Source organism: Castanea sativa, chromosome 1 (assembly GCF_040712315.1).
Source record: "Castanea sativa cultivar Marrone di Chiusa Pesio chromosome 1, ASM4071231v1".
NCBI lineage: Eukaryota > Viridiplantae > Streptophyta > Magnoliopsida > Fagales > Fagaceae > Castanea > Castanea sativa.
Genome location: NC_134013.1, coordinates 73,829,329 through 73,850,035, shown reverse-complemented (window position 1 = coordinate 73,850,035; position 20,707 = coordinate 73,829,329). Strand labels below are relative to the sequence as shown.

At 35.8% G+C, this 20,707-nt stretch overlaps 1 protein-coding gene and 1 pseudogene across 1 annotated transcript; both read left to right on the top strand.

Moving 5' to 3' along the window:
• Positions 1-3,150: 3,150 nt before the first annotated feature.
• Positions 3,151-10,234, top strand: LOC142642366 (F-box/LRR-repeat protein At4g14103-like; annotated as a pseudogene).
• A 2,564-nt stretch (positions 10,235-12,798) lies between these two features.
• On the top strand, positions 12,799-14,982 carry LOC142634128 (putative FBD-associated F-box protein At5g56560). Its single transcript, XM_075808408.1, has 4 exons — positions 12,799-12,895; positions 13,155-13,870; positions 14,002-14,103; positions 14,710-14,982. Exons 1-4 carry the CDS (start codon positions 12,799-12,801, stop codon positions 14,980-14,982), a joined length of 1,188 nt encoding a protein of 395 aa, XP_075664523.1.
• Positions 14,983-20,707: the final 5,725 nt, after the last annotated feature.

The following is a 20,707-nucleotide window of genomic DNA, read 5'->3' as shown; positions in this document are numbered from 1 at the left end:
ATGTGAGCTTATTGATATTCTCCACCATGAGTGGAATCACAAAGCCATTAGCTGATTTTTGTGTCTGGTTAACTTGCCAACCATTAAGGAAATTCTCTTAAGTAGGACAAAAAATGTGAGGTTTACAGTAAGGAGTGCCTATTGGGTTTTTGGTTCATGGAAGGGCCAAAGTGAAGGAGAAAGCTCAGGTAATCAAAGACGACAAGAGTTTCTGGAATCGGTTTTTGGAGAAAATAAAATTCCTAGCAAAGTAATGGATTTTGGGTGGAGAGCTTGCCGGAATATAATCACCCACAACAGCAAATTTAGCAAGAAGACATGTTCAGGTTGATCCAAACTATGAATGATGCAATGAGAATTTGGTAACAGTTCTACACAGTATCTGGTCCTGTGAAAGAGCTAAGGAGGTTTAGAACAATTTTCCACAGCTGCTTCAGTATGTTAGAGAAGGATTTTGACGACCCAAAATCTGAACTTCAACAGTGGGCAGGATTTTGAGCTATGTCTAATGGCGGCTTGGTCAGTCTGTTGTTCTAGGAATGTGTTTAAGTTTGAACATGCTCCAAGAGTCCAATTTTCAAATGCAAAGTCACTGCTGCAAGAGTTCAAAAGTGTTCAGGAACTGTCAGAGGTGACTAGATCTTCCTGGATAGCACAATGGAATAAACAGCAACAGGGAATCTACAAAATCAATTTTGTTGGAGCTCTGTTTAAAGATACCCGATGGTCTGGTGCTCTGTTGAAACAGGCCTTGTGTTGTCACGGGGTAATCCTACGTGATCTACAGAGGAAGCTGAACTTGTTGCAGCATTATAGGTCCTTTGGTTTGCACATGAAGCAGGTCTCTCGGATATTAATTCTGAAGGGTGACTCTAAAAACTTGATGGAGCCATGAAGTGAGATATCTGCTGCAAACTTTGAGATCCTACCCAACTAGTCATGTGGAGCAAGAGAGCAATCAAGTTGCTCATTGATTGCGTCTGATGCAAGAAGATTATTATTTAGTATTATTTATGTTTGCAAGTCAATTGTATTTTTATGTTTTAGGTCCTATTAGTTTATTGGGCTATTAGTATTTTAATTTGGAAGCAAGGTTATTTCTGTAATAAGGCAATTAGGGTTTCCTAGCCAATTAGAACTAGGGTTTAACAATCCTTTATAAGCAACCCATTGTATTCTTTGAGGAGATAGTTGATATTTTGATGAATGAAAAATGGCCGTTTGGTCTAGTTCTAACTCCAGGTCTACTCTAGGTGTTGACTTCTAGTGGTTTTCCCGCTTGGTGTTGACTCCAAATCAGGCTTAGGTGCTGACTCCTAGGTCATATTCATTTATTTTATTGTTATTTCAATTTTGTTCTGAGTTGTCTTGCGTCACTCATTGTGCTCAACATAGTAGTGATCCTTTTGTATGGGTGTTGTTAGATGTATCCCATTTTGGCACTCTTGTTTTTCTTACCTCTTTTTTTTTTCCTTATAATTTTTAACTTGAATTGTTTCATATTGAAGTTACCAAATTTGCTGTTCATTTTGTTATCCTTGTCATTTAACTTAAACGAATTGTATCATTCCATTTAAATATGTTTCTCTTGGTTCAGTATTGCCAATCCCTCAAATGCTTTTCTGTCAAAATTGTTAGCAACTCATGGATTGATTTATCTCTTATTCTATTTTTAACTTCATTGATGTCTCAAATTTTCTTTCCATCAGTTCTTAATCTATTTTGTGCTTGGGAGCTCATCATTTTGTGCCATAAAGCATAAAATCACAAAAGGATTTTATGACTTGGTTTGATAGGGTTAATCCTACGGCAGGAGTAGCATGACAAAGAAAGGGACGATAAAGTTTGAGAGGCAAACCAAAAGAAAATGGCGTGGAAGACAAAAATACTTTTCAAATAATGGGTGATAGAAATGGTCCAACCCAAGCTAGGAAATACAGGAGAACGGCCCATCAAAGCTAGAAATGGTCCTTACCTGCCAATGTGAACTATGGCCCTACCCAAGCTAGAAATGGTCCTACCTGCTAAAGTGTACTGAAACAAAATCATCTTTCGTTTTTCATGAACCCTATCATGATCAACCGATAATAACTTATGACTACTTTTTACTGCATTTACTTGATCTAACTATCTAAGTATGAACGTATTACTAAGTTCTTTATGATTTCATTCTAATTATAGACAGCATACCCACAAATATAACATGCTGAGTGTATTTTAATGTATTGTTCTATCAAGTTAATTGTCTTCAAATTCATAAAATGATAATGTGCATTGCATTACGCGGGTTAAACGCTAGGAATAAGTAATAGGGAAATGCTAACAAATTCCCTTAGGGTATTGTTTAATAATCTATTTAAAGAACGTTATTATAGGGAAAGAAAGAAAAACAATTAATGTTTTAACAGCTTTTTTCATTTTCCATAAAAATGATGTAAAAACTTTTCTAAAATGGATTGTTAACTAATGCCCTAAGAGCACTCGTTAGCATGACCCTAAGTAATAACACAAGGGAAGTTCTTTACCAAGCAATAAAACATAGTACAATCCAAATATTTAATACAAATAAATATACAAACCACAATTTTTATAGATTTTGTTTGACAAAATAGTAAAACAAAGTCCCAAAGTATCAAACAATCCATAAAAATAATAAAGTAAATATAGAAAAAATGTTTATTGATCACAATAGTAATTTTATAATTAAAAAAAAAAATAATGGCAACCAACATCAAAAGAAAAGGTAAAACTATACCATATCAATTTACCAAATAAATATTTTTCTTTGGATTAATAAATCCATTAATACAGTACGTAATAACTAATCAAGAAGCTTTTATCAACTCAACTGATTGAGTTCCCTTTTCTCAAAAAAAAAAAAAAACTGATTGAGTTCCGTAAAAAGATAAAATAATATAAAATAAGATTTACATAATTTTTTTTTTTTTTTAACATTACAGTTTGAAAATAACAGATATTATGAACGACGTCGTTTCTTTTGCACGCCATTGTTCGGCCTCGCATTTCCTTGTTTGTTGTATTAATTTAACCAAATCTACATATCCCCAAAATTGAAGGAAACAGAGTCTGAGCAGCTCACTGAATAATAATAATAAAGGGGGTTTGAATCGGAATCGGAATCGGAGAGAAATGGAGTCGAAGGAAGAAGAGGAGAGGAGAGAGAGGCAGAGAATTGAGAGAGTAGAGAGAGCAGAAAAGAGAGATGTTCTGAGGCTGCAGCAGCAGAGAAACGTGAGAGCAGAGAGGAAAATTGACTTTATTAGCAGTCTACCGGACTGTCTCCTCACCCACATCCTCTCCTTTCTCCCAACCCGAGACGCCGTCCTCACAAGCATTTTATCGAGCAGGTGGAGGACTGTCTGGAAACTCGACCCAGTTCTGGACTTGAACCAGTTCGAAATTTCTAGAAATGTAAACTTTCTAGATACATTGTCCAGCATCTGCACTCTTCGCAACGCCGCCATTCCTTTACGCAAGTTTCACCTCCATTGGACCTCCGATTGTGACTCATCCTATGTCGACACATTGATCCAACATACCGTTCTCCCTGGCCGCGTGCTCCAAGAGCTCCATCTCTGCATATATACTACTAATCCTAATCCCCCTTTTTTCGATTTTTTTTTTTCAAATAACATTAAATATTAAAAAATTTAGTTAGTTGTTAGGTTTTAAAACAACGATGAAAAATATTTCTAAAACTCGAGTTTCAAGATAAAACTCGAGTTTATAAGTCTCGATTTGCAAGCGGTGGGAGCCGACGTGGACGAAAAATCCACGTGGAAGTATTTAAGACTCGAGTTTTACCTTTCTTCTGATATAAAATGGAAGAAGACTGATATGAAATAAAAGAAGAAAATGATAAACTAAAAACAGAGGAAACTAAGTTGTACTGAAACTCTACCACTTTATTGATAAGTAAATGGCCATAATATAGGCTGAAAAAAAATGGTTACAAACACAAAAATAGGCACCACTAACATCATGCTAAACAGCTCCTACAAACTAGGCAACAAATAAAAACAAACGACTGAATTCCTAAAGACTAGGACAACCCAAATCAGCACATTCTAACATGCTGCTACATATTTATTCAACAATCCCTCCCTTAAATTGATGTTCCACATATAACATCAGTTCAATAAGACTCAAACTTTGAAGTGCCATCCCTCAGATAAAGTCCTTTGAACAACAAACACCAAGTAGCTCCCTGAGCTTCTGAAATGCAGGAAATTTGAGAGGCTTTGTTAGAATATCAGCAATCTGATCTTCACTTCTGCAGTAAACTAGATTAATAACTCCATCATTTGTGAGATCCCTCAAGAAATGATACTTCACATCTATATGCTTGCTTCGACCATGTAGAACAGGATTCTTTGAGAGCTTTATTGCTGAACTGTTGTCACAGTAAATAAGAGTAGGCCCATCTTCTTTGAACTTCAGCTCTTCAAGAATCTTCTTCAGCCAAATAGCTTGACAAGCACAAGCTGTTGCTGCAACAAATTCAGCTTCAGTGGTTGACAATGTGACTATTGGCTGCTTCTTTGATGACCATGAAACAGCTCCTATTCCCAACATGAAAACATACCTGCATGTACTTTTTGATCATACGAATCTCCCGCATAATCACTATCCGTAAAGCCAAACAAATCTCGATTTTTCTCCCTTTTTGAAGAACGACCCAAACTACTTAGTACCTTTCAAGTACCTAAGAATTCTTTTTGCAAGAGATGAATCTCGTAGGACATTCCATGTACCGCTAATCACACTTACAAAGATGCATTATATTAGGTCTTGTTGCTGTCAAATACATTAAACTTCCCACTATTTGTTTGTAAAGAGTGTCATCAACCTTCTTTCCTCCATCATCCTTGTTTAGCTTCATACCAAACTCAGATGGAGTATTTACAGGATTACAATCCTTCATCTGAAACTTGCCCAAGATTTCTCCCACATACTTCTTTTGAGAAATAAAAATTCCAGTAGAGGACTGCAACACTTCTATGCCAAGAAAGTAATGCATCATTCCAAGATCAGTCATTTCAAATTCAGCCATCATGGATTTCTTAAAGCTTTCAAATATGGCTGTATTACTTCCAGTATAGATTAGATCATCTACATATAAGCAAACAATGAGCATTTTCCCTCCATCATCAACTTTTATGAAAAGTGTGTGTTCATAAGGACATTTTTGAAATCCTTCCTTCAAAAAATAAGTTTCTATACGATTATACCAAGCCCGTGGAGCTTGTTTTAATCCATATAGAGCTTTCTTTAACTTATACACTTTATGCTCATTGCCAAGTTTTACATAACCAGGGGGTTGATTAATAAATACCTCTTCTTTCAAATCTCCATGAAGGAATGCTGATTTCACGTCCAATTGGAAGATAGGCCATGAGTTTTGAGCTGCCATAGCAATCACCAATCTGATTGTATCATGCCTTGCAACCGGAGCAAAGACTTCTTTATAATCAACACCAAACTCCTGCTTGTAGCCCTTAGCTACCAAGCGTGCCTTGTGCTTGTCAACCTCACCATTCTCCTTCAACTTTGTCTTGTAAACCCACTTTACGCCAATTGTCTTCTGCCCTTTTGGAAGGTCACATAGCTCCCATGTATCATTTCTTTCAATGGCTGTAATTTCAGCATCCATAGCCTTTCCCCATTTTGGTTCTTTGACAGCCACTTCAAAACTGATAGGATCACAATCTGAAAACAGAGTAAAGTGAGTGAGTGGGTCTTCAGATTGATCAATTCCAGTTACCTCATAATCATACATCCATGTTGGTCTTCTTCGTACACGTTGAGAACGTGGTTCAGCTGCTGCTTCTGGTGCTGTTGGAGTGACTTCAGAGGCAATACGAGTTTCATTTTGTGGATTCTCAAATGCATCAATTGCTGGAACAAGGTGCTGCTGCGGCTGGTTTACTTCATCACGATCTTCTCCATCAAAACTAGTTGGAATATGCTCTCCAACTACATTTTTACTCCATTTCCAGATTTGATCTTCATCAAAAACAACGTCTCGACTGATAAGTATTTTCTTAGTGTTAGGATTGTAAAGCTTATAAGCTTTTGATTGATCACTAACACCAAGAAAAATACATTTTTCTCCCTTGTCATCCAACTTCTTTCTCTTCTGATCTGGAATATGGGCATATGCAACACATCCAAAAATTCTAAAGTGATCAACAGCTGGTTTTCGTCCACTCCATGCTTCCTCTGGTGTCTTATTTTTAACAGCAAGTGTGGGACTTCTATTCAATATATGAATACTCCAATTAACTGCTTCTGGCCAAAAACTCTTTGGAATACAACTCCTTATTAAAAGACTTCGCACCATATTTAGAATAGTGCGATTCTTCCTTTCACAAACGCCATTTTGTTGGGGCGTATAAGCTGCTGTAAGCTGCCTCTTTATTCCATGAGTCTCACAGAAACTTGCAAATTCATGTGAGTCATATTCTCCACCACGATCTGTGCAAAGAATTTTTATGGAACTGCCAACTTCTTTTTCAACTAGTGCTTTATAGCTTTTAAAGGCTAGAAAGGCTTCAGACTTCTCTTGCAAAAAATAAACCCAGCTCTTGTGACTAAAATCATCAATGAATGTAAGTATATATCTCTTACCTCCATTAGAACATGGAGTTATTGGCCCGCAAATATCGGAATGAACAAGCTCCAGTGCAGCCTTCGCCCTCCATGATTTCCCTTGTGGGAATTGATTACAGTGCTGTTTGCTAACAACACATTCTTCACAAATTTCAAAAGGAGCTGTAATTTGGGGAAGACCAGCCACCATATTCTTTTGTTGTAAAGTTTTCAATCCGCCAAAGCTAAGATGCCCATAGCGAAAATGCCATAGCCATTCCTTCTCTCCCAATCTTGCAAAAAGACATGAGTGAGCGGTGTCATGGATATACAATGGAAACATTCTGTTGGCTGTCATGTTGACTTGAGCTATCAAGCCCAACTTTTCATCTTCAATTCTGCAGACTCCATTTTTGATAGAGATTCCATATCCCTTTTCTTGTAGTTGACCAACACTAAGTAAATTGGTTCTCAAATCTGGAACAAAAAGAACGTTAGAAATAGTTTGAATAAAATTTCTGTTGGTTTGAATTGCTACCTTTCCCTTTCCCATAACAGAAACTGTAGAGCCATCTCCGAACTTCACAACATCACAAAAAGCTTCATCCAATTCAGAGAATACAGACTTCTCTCCACTCATATGGTTGCTGCAACCAGTGTCTAAGTACCACAAGAATTTTTTGTGGGTTTCCTCCTGCCGTGACAAGCCATCAACAAAGACACTTCTTCTTCCTTCTCAGCAAAATTGGACTGCTTTCCACCATCCCTCCTTAGATTAGTACGGCACTCTGACTTGTAGTGGCCAAACTTGTGACACCTGTAACATTCAACTCTTGATTTGTCTGCTAACTTTGACTTGGAAAGCGTTGAATGATTGTTGTTGTTGTCATGACCTTTTCCTCTCCCTTGAGAATCAGAATCTTCAGATTTCTGATTTGAGTATCAACCATCATTGCCGCCTCTGCCTCTGCCTCTTCCTCGTTCTTGACCTCCTTTTGATGCCAAGGCTTGTAATGCTTGCTCCTCCTTGTCTTGTCGATTCATTTTCTGCTCATGAACTAACAAAGAACTCTGCAATTCATCAATGGACATTCTGTCAGTGTCTTTAGATTCCTCAATCGAACAAACAACATAGTTGAATTTTGTTGTCATCGAACGAAGAATCTTCTCAATGATAGTAGCATCTGCCATTTTGTCGCCATGGATTCTCATCTTATTTGCGATTGACATTGTCCTGGAGAAGTAATCTGACACCGATTCTCCAGACTTCATGTGTAAAGTTTCGAAATCGCCTTGAAGTGCTTGAAGTTGTGCCCTCTTCGCCTTTGCTGTTCCCTCATACTTCTTCATAGAGTCCCAAATCTGCTTGGAAGTTTCTTTACAAAGGATGGTTTCTAGGATGGAACGATCGATTTCTTGGAAGAGGTAATTCTTTGCTTTGAGATCCTTCAACTTCTTCCCTTCAAGCTCCACCTTCTGTGCATCTGTCAACACAACACCTTCTGCTGGTTCTGCTACTCCAGAAACAACAACTGTCCAATATTCTTTGGACCTCAAGAAATTCTCCATGAGCATGCTCCAATGGTCATAGTGACCATCAAAGCGTGGAATGGCTGGCTGCACAAAATTTTCAGAAGCCATTGTGGAACTCTAACCAAGCTCTGATACCACTAATATAAAATGGAAGAAGACTGATATGAAATAGAAGAAGAAAACGATAAACTAAAAACAGAGGAAACTAAGTTGTACTGAAACTCTACCACTTTATTGATAAGTAAATGGCCATAATATAGGCTGAAAACAAACGGTTACAAACACAAAAATAGGCACCACTAACATCATGCTAAACAACTCCTACAAACTAGGCAACAAATAAAAACAAACTACTGAATTCCTAAAGACTAGGACAACCCAAATCAGCACATTCTAACGTGCTACTACTGATTTATTCAACATCTTCATCTCTGTTCTTCCTCTCTGGGTTTCTTTATCTGCTGGGTTTCTTCTCCTTCTTCTTCCTTTTGTTTTATTTTTTCGTTCTTCTTCGTCCTTCGACAGCAGATTTGTAGACCAGATTGTGCCTCTTCAAATCGTCTTTTCGTTCTTCCTCTTCAGATTAGATCGTCTCACTTCGTTCTTCCTCTTCAGATCAGATCATGCCTCTTCAAATTCAAATCGTCTCTGTTCCTCTGTTCTTGTTTAGATCGTTTCTGTTCTTCAAGTACAAAATCGAGTCTTAGAGACTCGAGATCTATGTGGCATTATACCGCCAACTCACCAAGTGGAAATCGAGTCTTTACCGCTCGAGTTTTAGATTGAAATCGAGTTTTTGAAACTCGAGATGCTAGTTTGCATCATTCTTTCAAACCTATCATAACTTACGATATGCCTCCTCCTCACACTGCTGCTATGAAAATATCCCCCCTCCTTTGAAGGTGCATCCTAGTCTCTTCTTTTCTACAACATTAGTGGTTGTCAAATAAGAAGGTGTCATTCATCGCGATCCTCCTTCTGATTCCAGTTTCCCAACTCTCTGGATTATGGCAATTGGGAGTCGAATTACATATGAAAACTGCGACTCTCCCCACACTCCTTGCTGCCTGCCTGGTCCTTCAAGAGTTGAACCTCACAGTGTCTGATACAAATTTCTTCTATTTGGAAGCAAATACAGGCATGCTCAAAATCATTGTCCTCATACCTGCGCTGAAAAAATTATATTTATATTGGCTTCTCGAAGATTGGTGCTACACATTCCTCCACCATTACATACTCCGATTAAACACACCGGCTCTTGAGCAGTTTTATTTCAGTGGTCTCTTGGCCAAGGACGTTGTGTTGGAAAACCTCCCCATCTTGATTAAATCAGGTCTTAAATTTAAGGAGATAGAAGACGATGCGAGTACTCGAGATTATGTAAAGAGGATATAGGAGTTCATGGGATCACTCTTTAATGATGAATCCACGGAATTCAGCATAGAAGCTGCAGAGGTACGGACGTGTTATGTTTTTCATGCTCTAATTCTCTTATCATCAATTAAATTGCGCAATGCTACTTAATAATGTTTTTGTGAGTGGGTTGTGACTTTGTGCCACTTGTGATTGTTATGTGGTCATGCGGATCCTCTGCTATGGTTCTATCAATGATCATCCAGAGTTTAATAATTTGACTTCCTTGACGTTTGGTGGTTGTATTAGGTCTTGTTATTATATGTGGCCTGCAGTACAGCTCTCACTTTGTCAGGCTCCAAAGCTATGAACACTTGTCTTTGAATTGACACCAAGTTCCTATAATGATGATTCACCTGAAAATTGCTTGGAAGATCGTTTGGAGAAGTGGCTTTATACTCCTGAATGTTTGTCATCACGTCTTATGGTCTGTTATTATAAAGGATTTTCAGGGCATGAAGTTGAGATGGAACTTGTTCGAAAAGTCTTGAAGGAAGCAAATATATTAAAGACAATGAAAATCACTTTTGAAAGTCGTCTAGACTCAGAGATAAAGCTTTGTGCTTGCAAGAAATTAAGAAAGCTTCAAAGGAGGTATCCTACTTGTCAATTTGAATTTGACGAAGGACAAGTTGATTTTTAAGTTCTCTTTCTTAATTTGTGAGAGGCAATAGCTTTATGGGAATGACCATTGGTCTTTGCATCTTTCTTTTGAAACTTCAATGGATTCAAGATTGGAATAGTTGTTTAATGTTTAAATTCTCTGTGCTTGTATCTTTCTTTTGAAAACCGAAAAAAAGCATAAATATATAGTGCTTGCTATATACACAAACATGTTATGTAATATGGAGGCCCCGTGCAGCTTATAGAAGTGAGGCCAGCCGCCATGGTGCAGACTCAATTTTGCACTGAGGTTTGTTAAAGGTGGTAGAGGGAGCTTGTTTTGTTAAGATATCAATCTTTATTTCTGTAGTTAATTTCAGCTTGAGCAATTTAGTGGGAAAAATTAGCTTCCTAAGCCCTTCGCATATGCTTCTCTTTGATTGTAAAAGTGGTGTCAAAGGTGGAGCAAATTTTGTGGGCTTTTGAAGATGCTTCTACTGATGGCTTCTATTGTTATCTTGTTTACAGTTTTTACCCTGTTCATGTATCAGTTCACTTGTGTCTAGAGACTTGGTCCCTGGCTTCTCTATTAATTTTATCAATTCAGTCTTTGTTGCAGATTATGTTTCTTTGAGTGGTATGGAGAACTTCTTGAATCATTTCATATTTTCCAGCTTAGTGATGTATTGGATTATGGTACAGCAGATTTCTAGAAAATGATGGTATGAGAGTATTAGAAAATGTTGATTTGCCTATAGACTTTGCAGATTTACTTGTTAAACCAATGGAAAGCCTTCTTGTTGCTAGTGATGAACTTGAAAATTCGGAAGAATTAACTTGAACCTGCTGATGAAGAAGATAAATCTAATAAGAAAGGCACTTAGAAAACAAAAATAATTTTGCTAGAACCATTACCAGAATTCCTAAAGAGGGATTGTATGGCTAATCTCTGTGTTATGTGTGGTCAATGATCACACATTAAATGGAGTTGCTGATATACATGGTGAATTTAGTGCATTTTTTAAGGCAAATATGTTGTTAGCTTATAGTATTTTTTTTCCCACTTTCTTCTTCTCAGAATGAAATAAAGTTTGATGATTCCGCACAAAAAAGGGGGTGTGGCTATTTGGTTGGTGTCTACAGAATTATAAAATATGCTCAGTCATTCATGCTTACTCTACAATTTTGGCAGTTGGGGGCCTGAGAAATTTCAAAGTAAAGCCTATGGGGTGACACCAAGAAGGTGGATCCACTTTGCAATCCAGAATTAAGTAAAATTGTAACTGAATGTACTTGCTCAGAAGACTGGGTTTTAAGTGCTGAAAAACTGGCGGAGTTACAAAAGCTAATCCACCATAACAAAATTTCCTGCTTGTAAAATTGTCGTGGTGCGGACTCAATTTTGCTCCGAGGGTTGTTGAGGGTGGTAGAGGGGGATTCGTTTATTTATATTTCAATCTTTGTTGAGGGTGGTAGAGGGGGATTCTTTTGTTAATATTTCAATCTTTATTTCTTTAATTGGTTTCAGCTTGAGTGATTTGGTGGGAAAAATTAGCTTTCTAAGCCCATGGCATATGCTTCTCTTTGATTGTAAAAGTGGTGTCAAAGTTGGAGCATATTTTGTGGGCTTTTGAGGATGCTTATACTGATGGCTTCTATTGTTATCTTGTTTTCAGATTTTACCTTATTCATGTCTTAGTTCACTTATGTCTGGAGACTTGGTGCTCTGGCTTCTCCATACATTTTATTACTACAATCTTTGTTGTAGATTTTGTTTCTTCAAATGATATGGGGAACTTCTTCACAAATCATTTCAACATTCTCAATTATACGATTTAGATGATGTGGCAATTACTTCATTCCTCTTCAATATTGCATGTCACCTGCTTTGATTTAATATCTTGTGGTGAGGCCATATGAATATGTAATTAGGTCCATGTTTGTGCATTTCATTTTCTGTCTTTGCTATATTGGAATGTATTCCTATGCTTCAGGGGCAATATGCTTTAAGATTTAATTTGTATATACCATCTCCTTCAATATAATTTTGCAAGTTTTTAGTTAGCATGTCTTCAATTTATTATTTCTTCTCCTGATATAGAATGTGCTTGCTGATTTCTTGTTTTCCAGGAGCTTCTTCTCCTTCGTTTTTTTTTTCCCTCCCCAAATATCCGATCGATAAAATCTTTTGTATTCTTGCTGAGATGAGACCATTAATACAAAAGAGAATTTTTTTTTGTTAAAATTAATCTATCAGTTCTCATGGAAGATATATGTACCATGATTCTCAAACCATAAGCATATAAATTAGTTTAAGTTTTTTCAGTTTACGTTGATACATATTAGCTTCTTCTTTTTTTGGGTTACTTTATCATTATGAAAAAGATAGAATAGCCATGTAGGATGCATGTTTATCCCCAAAAAAAATTTAAAAAAAATTTACTCACAAACGTAGGCTAAAAGAAGAAGAAGAAGAAGAAGTTGATATGAACAGTTCTTATTGTAATTAGTTTATCCAAATAAGTTGATAAGAACAAACACTTATTTTAAAAAAAATTGGTTGACTTCCTCAAATAAGCATAAACTCCACGAAGCAAATGCACACTGAATCATAGTTCAGACCTAGATTGAAAGCATATGAAGGAGCAAACGAGAGAAACAATAGAGAAGGAAGGGGAGAGGGAGAGACAGATGAGGAGAGACAGAATCGGAGGAAGAGGAAAGGAAAAGGAGGGTGAGAATAATTGAAAGAGCAGAGAGAAGTTTCCTATCTTCTTCTTCTTCTTCTTCTTCTCCTTCTGATACTGACATAATCAGCAGTCTGCGAGACTGTCTCCTCACCCACATACTCTCTTTACTCCCAACCCGAGCTGCTGTCGCCACAACCATTCTATCCAGCAGATGGAGTCGTCTCTGGACTCTCGTACCTATCCTTGATTTGGACCACAGACAACTTTTTAACAATGAAAAAACTTTTAGCTTTGTGGATGCAGTGTCCAACATCTTCACTCTTCACACCAGTAAAGCCATTCCCTTACTCAAGTTGCGCATCAATTGGTGCAGAAAGTGTGAACCATTCTACGTCCACAAATGGGTCCAACATGCCATTCTGCATGGCCGCCTGCAAGAACTCGATGTCCACATATTTTCTTGTGGCCAACTTATGGAGTTGCCTCCTAGTCTCTTCTTTTGTTCAACATTAGTGGTTCTCAAATTGGATGGTAATAAGCTTCTTCTCAACCCTCCTGCGTCTGCTTTTAGGTTCCCAAGTCTTAGGATTCTGCTACTTAAATGGGTTAGCTATGCAAACAACGACTCTCTCCCCACACTCCTCGCTGCCTGCCCTGTCCTCCAAGATTTGACCCTCACTATGCATCGTGATGTTTTCAAACGTACAAACAAGAATGCAGGTAAATTCAATATCCTTGTACTCGTACCTACCCTGAAAAAATTCACCATAAACACAAGGTTGTCAAGTTATGCTCAGTACAAACTCCTAATAAACACCCCAGCTCTCGAGTACTTTCATTTCAAAGGTGTATTGGACGAGAATATTGTGTTGGAAAGCCTCCCCAACTTGGTTAAATCGTTCCTTCAAGTTGAGAAACATCGAGTATTGACTACTAAAGATTATGCAAAGAGGATATGGGACTTCATGGGACAGCTCTATAACGCTATATCCATGGAATTGAGCATAGAAACGGCAGAGGTAAGGGCACATTTTGTTTTTGATCACTCTCTAACTCACTATCATTAATTAAATTGTTAAATACTACTACTTAATAATATTGTTGTGAGTTCTAACTTTTTGAAACTTGTGATTGTTATGTTGTCGTGTAGATCCTCTACCATGCTTCTAATGATGATGTTCCAATTTTTCATAATTTGTCTTCCTTGAAGTTGTATAGTTTGTATTCGCCTAAACGGTATACATGGCATGTGGTACAACTCTCGCTTTGTCAGGCTCCAAAGCTACAAATACTAATGGGACTGACGAAATCAACTACCGACGAGACTAAGGCATCTGATGGGACTGACGAAATTAACTACTGACGAGTTCAATAGGACAGACGAGACCGCTCTCTGAGACGAGCCTAAGTAAGTATCCACGTCACCGATGAGGATATCAAGATCATTCAATGCCACCAATAATACCCCAGACGGTTACAGAATCAGCTGGACAAACAGTTAAAGGCATATTAAAACCCCATTACTCAGCAAGAAGCGTTACCAAAAAAAGCATTAACATCACAATATCAACCTCAACAGCTAGAATCCAGAGCAACATATATAAAGCCTTCACATTGCCAATAAGAGGTAGGGACACATTTTACAAGAGATACCTAATCATTCTTATTTTCTATTATTAAAAACTCTCTTATACTGACTTTGACATCGAAGGCGTTGTGGCAGGCACCACACCGGTGACCTTTTCAGAGAATAGCTTCTTCCATCGCGACACAAGCAGACATCTGGTTTCGTCTAGACGACCTCATTACAACTGACAAACTTGTGTTTCATCAAATACTTTCCTTTGAATTTAAACAGGGTAATTATTTTACACCTATAGGTTACTTGGATGAGGCATTGCGTCTTCCTGAATATAAATCACCATACTTTACCACCTGTCATTATGAAGGATTTCGGGGGCTTAATGAAGAGATGAAACTTGATAAACAAATCTTGAAGGCAGCAAGTGTGTTAAAGACCTTGACTATCGTTGTTGGCAGTCAACTAGGCACAAAGGAGAAGCATCGTGATTTGAAGAGATTAAGGGAGTTCCCAAAGAGCTCTCAAATTTGTAAAATTGCATTTGACTAAGGTTGTTCATGCGGAAGTGAGTCTAGCTATCACAGTGTGGACTCAACTTCTTTAAGATTTCCAATTTTTAGCTTCCCAAGCCCATGGCTTATGCTTCTCTTCGATTGTAAAATTTTTGTTTCTTATTGTGTCAAAGGTGGAGCAACTTTTATTGACTTTTGAGGATGATTCTACTGATGGCTCCTATTGTTATTTTTTGTTTACAAGTTTAACCTTGTTAATGAATTAGTTTACTAGTGTCTGGGAACTCGGTGCTCTGTCTTTAAATTTTTGGATAGATATTAGTTCACTTTTGTCTGGAAGTATAATCTTTGTTGTTGATTATGTTTCTTCAAATGATATGGGAACTTGTTCAGGAATCATTTCAAAATTCTCAATGATACAATTTGGGTGGTGTGGCATTTGGTTCCTTCCTCTTGGATGTTGCATGTCACCTGCTTTGATTTAATATCTTATGTTGAGGCCATAAGATATTAGGTCCTTGTTTGTGTATTTCACATTCTGTCTTTGCTATGTTGGAGTTTATTCCTATGCTTCAGGATCAAACTTGAAGATCTAATTTGTAATTTCTATCTCCTTCTACTATGCTAGTTTCTAGTAAGCATGTTTTCAATTTGGGATTTTTCCCCCCTGATAGTTTATTCTTTTGCTTCTTGAGCCTTTTCTTCTTCCTTTTATCTCCCTCGGTATTTGATTGATAAAATTTAATTGTATCCTTGTTGAGGTGAGAAATGTAAAAACAGGTTATAAATTTTCATAGGTGTAACCAAGACAAACGAAGGCCCAAGGTCATAGCTTCGCCATATATAACACACGTATAGTTGTACAAGCATCTTGATGTTGTCATAATTTTTTATTGAATGCAAAAGAACAGAACATTTATATGTTATTTTGTATTTTCTTTACTTCTACATATGGCAATTAGCTGGGAGTTCAATGTGTACAGAAAGGTGTTCAGTTTCCGTATCCTTTACATGGCACCCCTCATCTCACCATCCAAATCAATCTTCATCCAAGGTCACAAGTGTTGTTATTTGACCATGATCAACAAATCAACCTTGTTTGTTCTCCAATAGCACAGTACTTGCTCTGGCAGTTCAATTTCAAAATGGTTAGGACCCTGCATCAAAGCCAGAATAGGCAAAGTCAGAACCAATTATATTCTACAGAGCAACAAGAATCATAGCACCATGAACCATCTTTTATTCAATTGTGGTATAAAATCGAATGTGGATGAAACAACATAAAGATTAACAAAACAATAAGGTTGAGTAAAATATTTGGTGAAATCTATTGTCTTTTAGAACTTCGCATGAAATGAAAAACTACTGGCTACTAGCATTAGTAGAAGGAACATTTGACTGCATACATTAGGACTAGTGATGATGCACAAAAAATTGTCAGTGAGTTGATCGTCCATATGTGTCAATGGGTGCACCTGAAAAACAAAAGAGAAGAATCAATCAAAGGGCATCGGTGGGGTATCGGTCAATGACCCTCCGAAGGTTAAGTCAGAAGAGAGCTCCAACAATACTAGAAAATATGAGCTTTAGAGAAATTGTGTACCTTTGTGAGAGAGGGTTTTAAGGGTTATATAGTGGTGTAGATTTGACCTTAATTTCTTGAAGAGGAAAGCCTTTCCTTATGGGGAGAACTCTCCATCAAATTTTCGGATTTTTTGGGATAGTCTTCCTTGTAGATGACCCTCAATTATGGTTGGGTGTAGGGTGCTAAGTTTTTTCATATCAGGATTCTTGATGAGCATTTCCAGCCACTTGGGAGCCACATGAGTACCGTGTGTCCCCCTTTATTGGGTCCGTCCGCCTGAGGCCCGTCCACTTTGTTGGGTCCGTCCATATAGAGGTCCATCTTAGGTTCACTTCCTCTGGATCTATCTGCTCACGAAAATATATTCGTCAGTCCTGTCATGTCGTCAGCCTAATAAGACTATCTACTGTATTGCAAGGTGGGCTTGTTAGGCTAAACAATCAAACATTTGGTCCGTTCACTTATGCTTCGTGTTGACAACTTTGTAGGTCTAAAAATACCCTTGTCAACTAGGAACAGCAATTTTTATAGAGTAGAGCTGGTCAACAAGACTAAAACGACATTCTATTGTGGTTCTCTCCAATTCTTGGGGTGTGTACTAACAACTATGGAATGATAAAACCAATAATAAAGAAGAACCGGTTGAGGGAGGGATAAGTGAGGAAACATGTGCTTATTGGAGACTGGATTCAGCTGTAAAACAACAATATTGCTGAGGTTACATTGGCAATAAGTATTTCAACCATTTTCTTATATTTTCCACCTAGTAAGGATGCCAGGTTGCTACTGGGCGCTTCCCTGGGATGGGGACAGGATTGGCAAAGGCCCATTATAGAAAAAGTAGAATAAATGTGCTAGGACATTCGTGTGAAATGAAAATCTACCGATCATGATAATTGTGAATTGACCTACAATTAATATAACACTAGTCGCAGACAGGGGCGGGTCAACATTATTTGGGGGATTAAGGCAAAAAATTTATGCAAAAATTTTAATATATAAATATTAATTAAACAAAGTTCTTAATACTAATCAAATCTAAGTTACTTTAATAAATTAAATACATAATTTGATGAATAATACCAATTAAACTAATGTTAATTTCATACAGAGAATTGAATATCATAATTGAACCATAAATATTAATAAAAATAAATAAAAATATATTACGATTAAAATAAAATACTTTATCTATTAGATATACAAGGATACATAGTTAAGTAAAGTTAAAATCTAATTTTTAATTGTATATCTTGTTTTTAAGAGGGGGTGATAGATATTATTTGGTGTTTAGCTTTGTAGAATATCAATTTACAAAAATTAAAGTCTCAAACTATTAGGGGAGATTAACCTATAATTGATAATTTAACACATTTGCAACATTTTTTTGAAACATTTTAGAATTTCAATTGAGTTTGGGTTCTATTGGTTTCGTACATTGAGAGTCTTATTAGAAATAAAAAGGAAAATGTGCTTAAAGGATTATAAAATGTTCACAATATGATGTGACATTAACTCTTATTGATGAAATTCATCAATCTAACTAATGAATGTTTAAATCACTTTTTTGTGATTAGTAACATGGCAATTTGTAGGTCAATAGTAAAATTTGTAGTATCTTTAACATCAATAATAATAAAAAATGCACAACCTTTAAAAAATATATATAATTTTATAAAAATTTGGGCTTTTAATCATTGGAAGTGATCATTGAAAGTGAGGCCTTTCTCCCTAAGGGGAATTTTTTTTTTTTTTTTTTGGGTGGGGCTATAGGCCTAGGCCTAACTTGCTTAGGCCTTGGGCCGGCCCTGGTCGCAAACCCACGCTACATGTTAGAATATACAACTATTTTATAATGTGATATATATTTATTCTCTAAAAAGTACTGGTGAAATTATTTTTGAAATTATTTTTCATCTCTCTATCCCTACAAATATATCATTCTATTATTTTGAGTTTTTTTTTTTTGAAAAAAACTTAGGTGCATTTGATTGATATTATTGCAATATATATATATATATATATATATATATATATATATATATATATATATATTTTTTTTTTTTTTTTTTTTTTGAGATAAAAGATAGAAAAACTATTCTTTTTTCAAGTGATGTATATTATTCAAAATTTTGTATAGTGTACTATGGTTTTTTTTCTACAGCTAAAAATTTTAAGTTCAAAATTAATTATTTGAATTTCTCATTCTCTTAAGAATATTATCATGATAACCAAACCTCATCACAAATTTACAATTGATATTACTCAAAAAATTTATAGAGACATTCAAATACATAATCATTTTACTTCTAAAATATCTAAAATAAACTCAAGCCAAAACTATAAGAGGGATAGAGAATGCATGTGATAAATAACTCAAAAAACACACCACCAAGGAATTAATAATAGAGAGAGAGAGAGAGAGAGAGAGAGAGAGAAAATTATCCAAATAACAAAATTATATAAAAGAAGATGAGTAAATGAATATTCAAAAGAAAATATATAGTTGTCAATACCAAATTATCCAAGTCATGCTATGTAATAGAATATCATTCTATAAGTTCATAGGATAACATGTAACCAACAAAGAAAAAAAAATTAAAAATAAAAGATTAAATATATCCAAATCATATCAACCTAAAGCAGAGTTAAACATAAAAATTTATCAATCTAAAGAATTAAGCATCCACCAAAAGAAAGAATATATATATATGCCAAAATGGGGTTTTACCCCTTTTCTCACAAACTTTCCAACAAAATGCCCCATGTCTGAAACTATTTAGGAATATGCCTCTGTTTTGAAATTCAATTTTTAGAAAATCGAGTTTTAATGTAAAACTCGATTGTCCAACAATCGAGTTATAGCGAAATGGAACTTTAAAAAAAAAAACTGTGGAACTCGAGTTCTTTGATTGGAACCCGAGTTCCACAATTTTTTTTTTCTTTTTTAAGTTTCATTTCTCTATACCTTGATTGTCCAAAAATCGAGTTTCAAAACATGAACATATCCCTAAATAGTTTCAAACATGAGACATTTTGCTGGAAAGTTTGTGAGAAATGGGTATTTTGCCATTTTGGCCTATATATATGTGTGTGTGTAAAGAGAGAGAGAGAGAGAGTATTTACCTTTTTGTGTGAGCAAAATATAGATTGAATGGAAGAGAAGATAACAAATTTTTATAGTAAAAAAATGGGAAAAGAAGAGTCAAAATAAAAGGAAGATGCAAGGATGGAGAAATTGTAAGGTTAAGGTATAGAGTAGTGAGAAAATAAAAAAGTAAAAGTAAGTAAATGTTGAAAAATGTGTAATTATAAAATAGCAAACTAATAAAGAGAAAAAAAAATTTTAAAAAGAGAGAAAATATTGAAAATAGATTGATGATATGACTCAATAGAAGTACAATAACAATAAATACTACGCTTCAGCTTTTAGATATAATATATATATAAATTAGCTTAGCACCAAGAATATCAAAGTTCAATTAGATTTCATATTATTATAAAAAAAAAAAAAAAAAATCTAAGAAAAGAGGGATAGGTTACTGCTTAGGATACTAAATCTCCAAAAACATATTAATTAGGTGAAGTAGCATGCAATTTAATATATAATTGCCTTCTAAAACAAAGAATTTTGGACTTGATATTTAGTTTAGTCACTATTGAAATGTTCCATATGTGTCAAGAAAGGCTCTATAAATATGAAGTAGATATGAATAGCTTTGTATAAACACAAGTTTCAAGGTTCTATATGATAAAGGTCTAACCAAAGCATTGAATTCCATGAGGCAAATTTCATGGCTTCCATAAGACACTGTTAAAGAAAAAGCGAACTCCTTTGTAAAGGATAAATTTGGAGGAAATGCTTTCCTGATCAGATGCCATTCTGAACCATAGTATCATCAAGCTTGGGTCTTTCCAATAGATAGAATATTTGAGCCCAGAAGTCACTGTGTCAAACACATAGCTAAACTGAATGCTAACTAATTACATGGACGATTTTTATCTTATGCCTAGTAATACACCCAATCAGGATTGCCATGTTATTTACAATAGCAACTGGTTTTTTTTTTTTTTTTTTTTTTTTTAAATCAGCTTTGAAAGGCATGCTCGTCTCGGTAATACAAAGTTTCAATGTAACAACATAGTACCACAAGACAAGCAATAATACGTAATCACA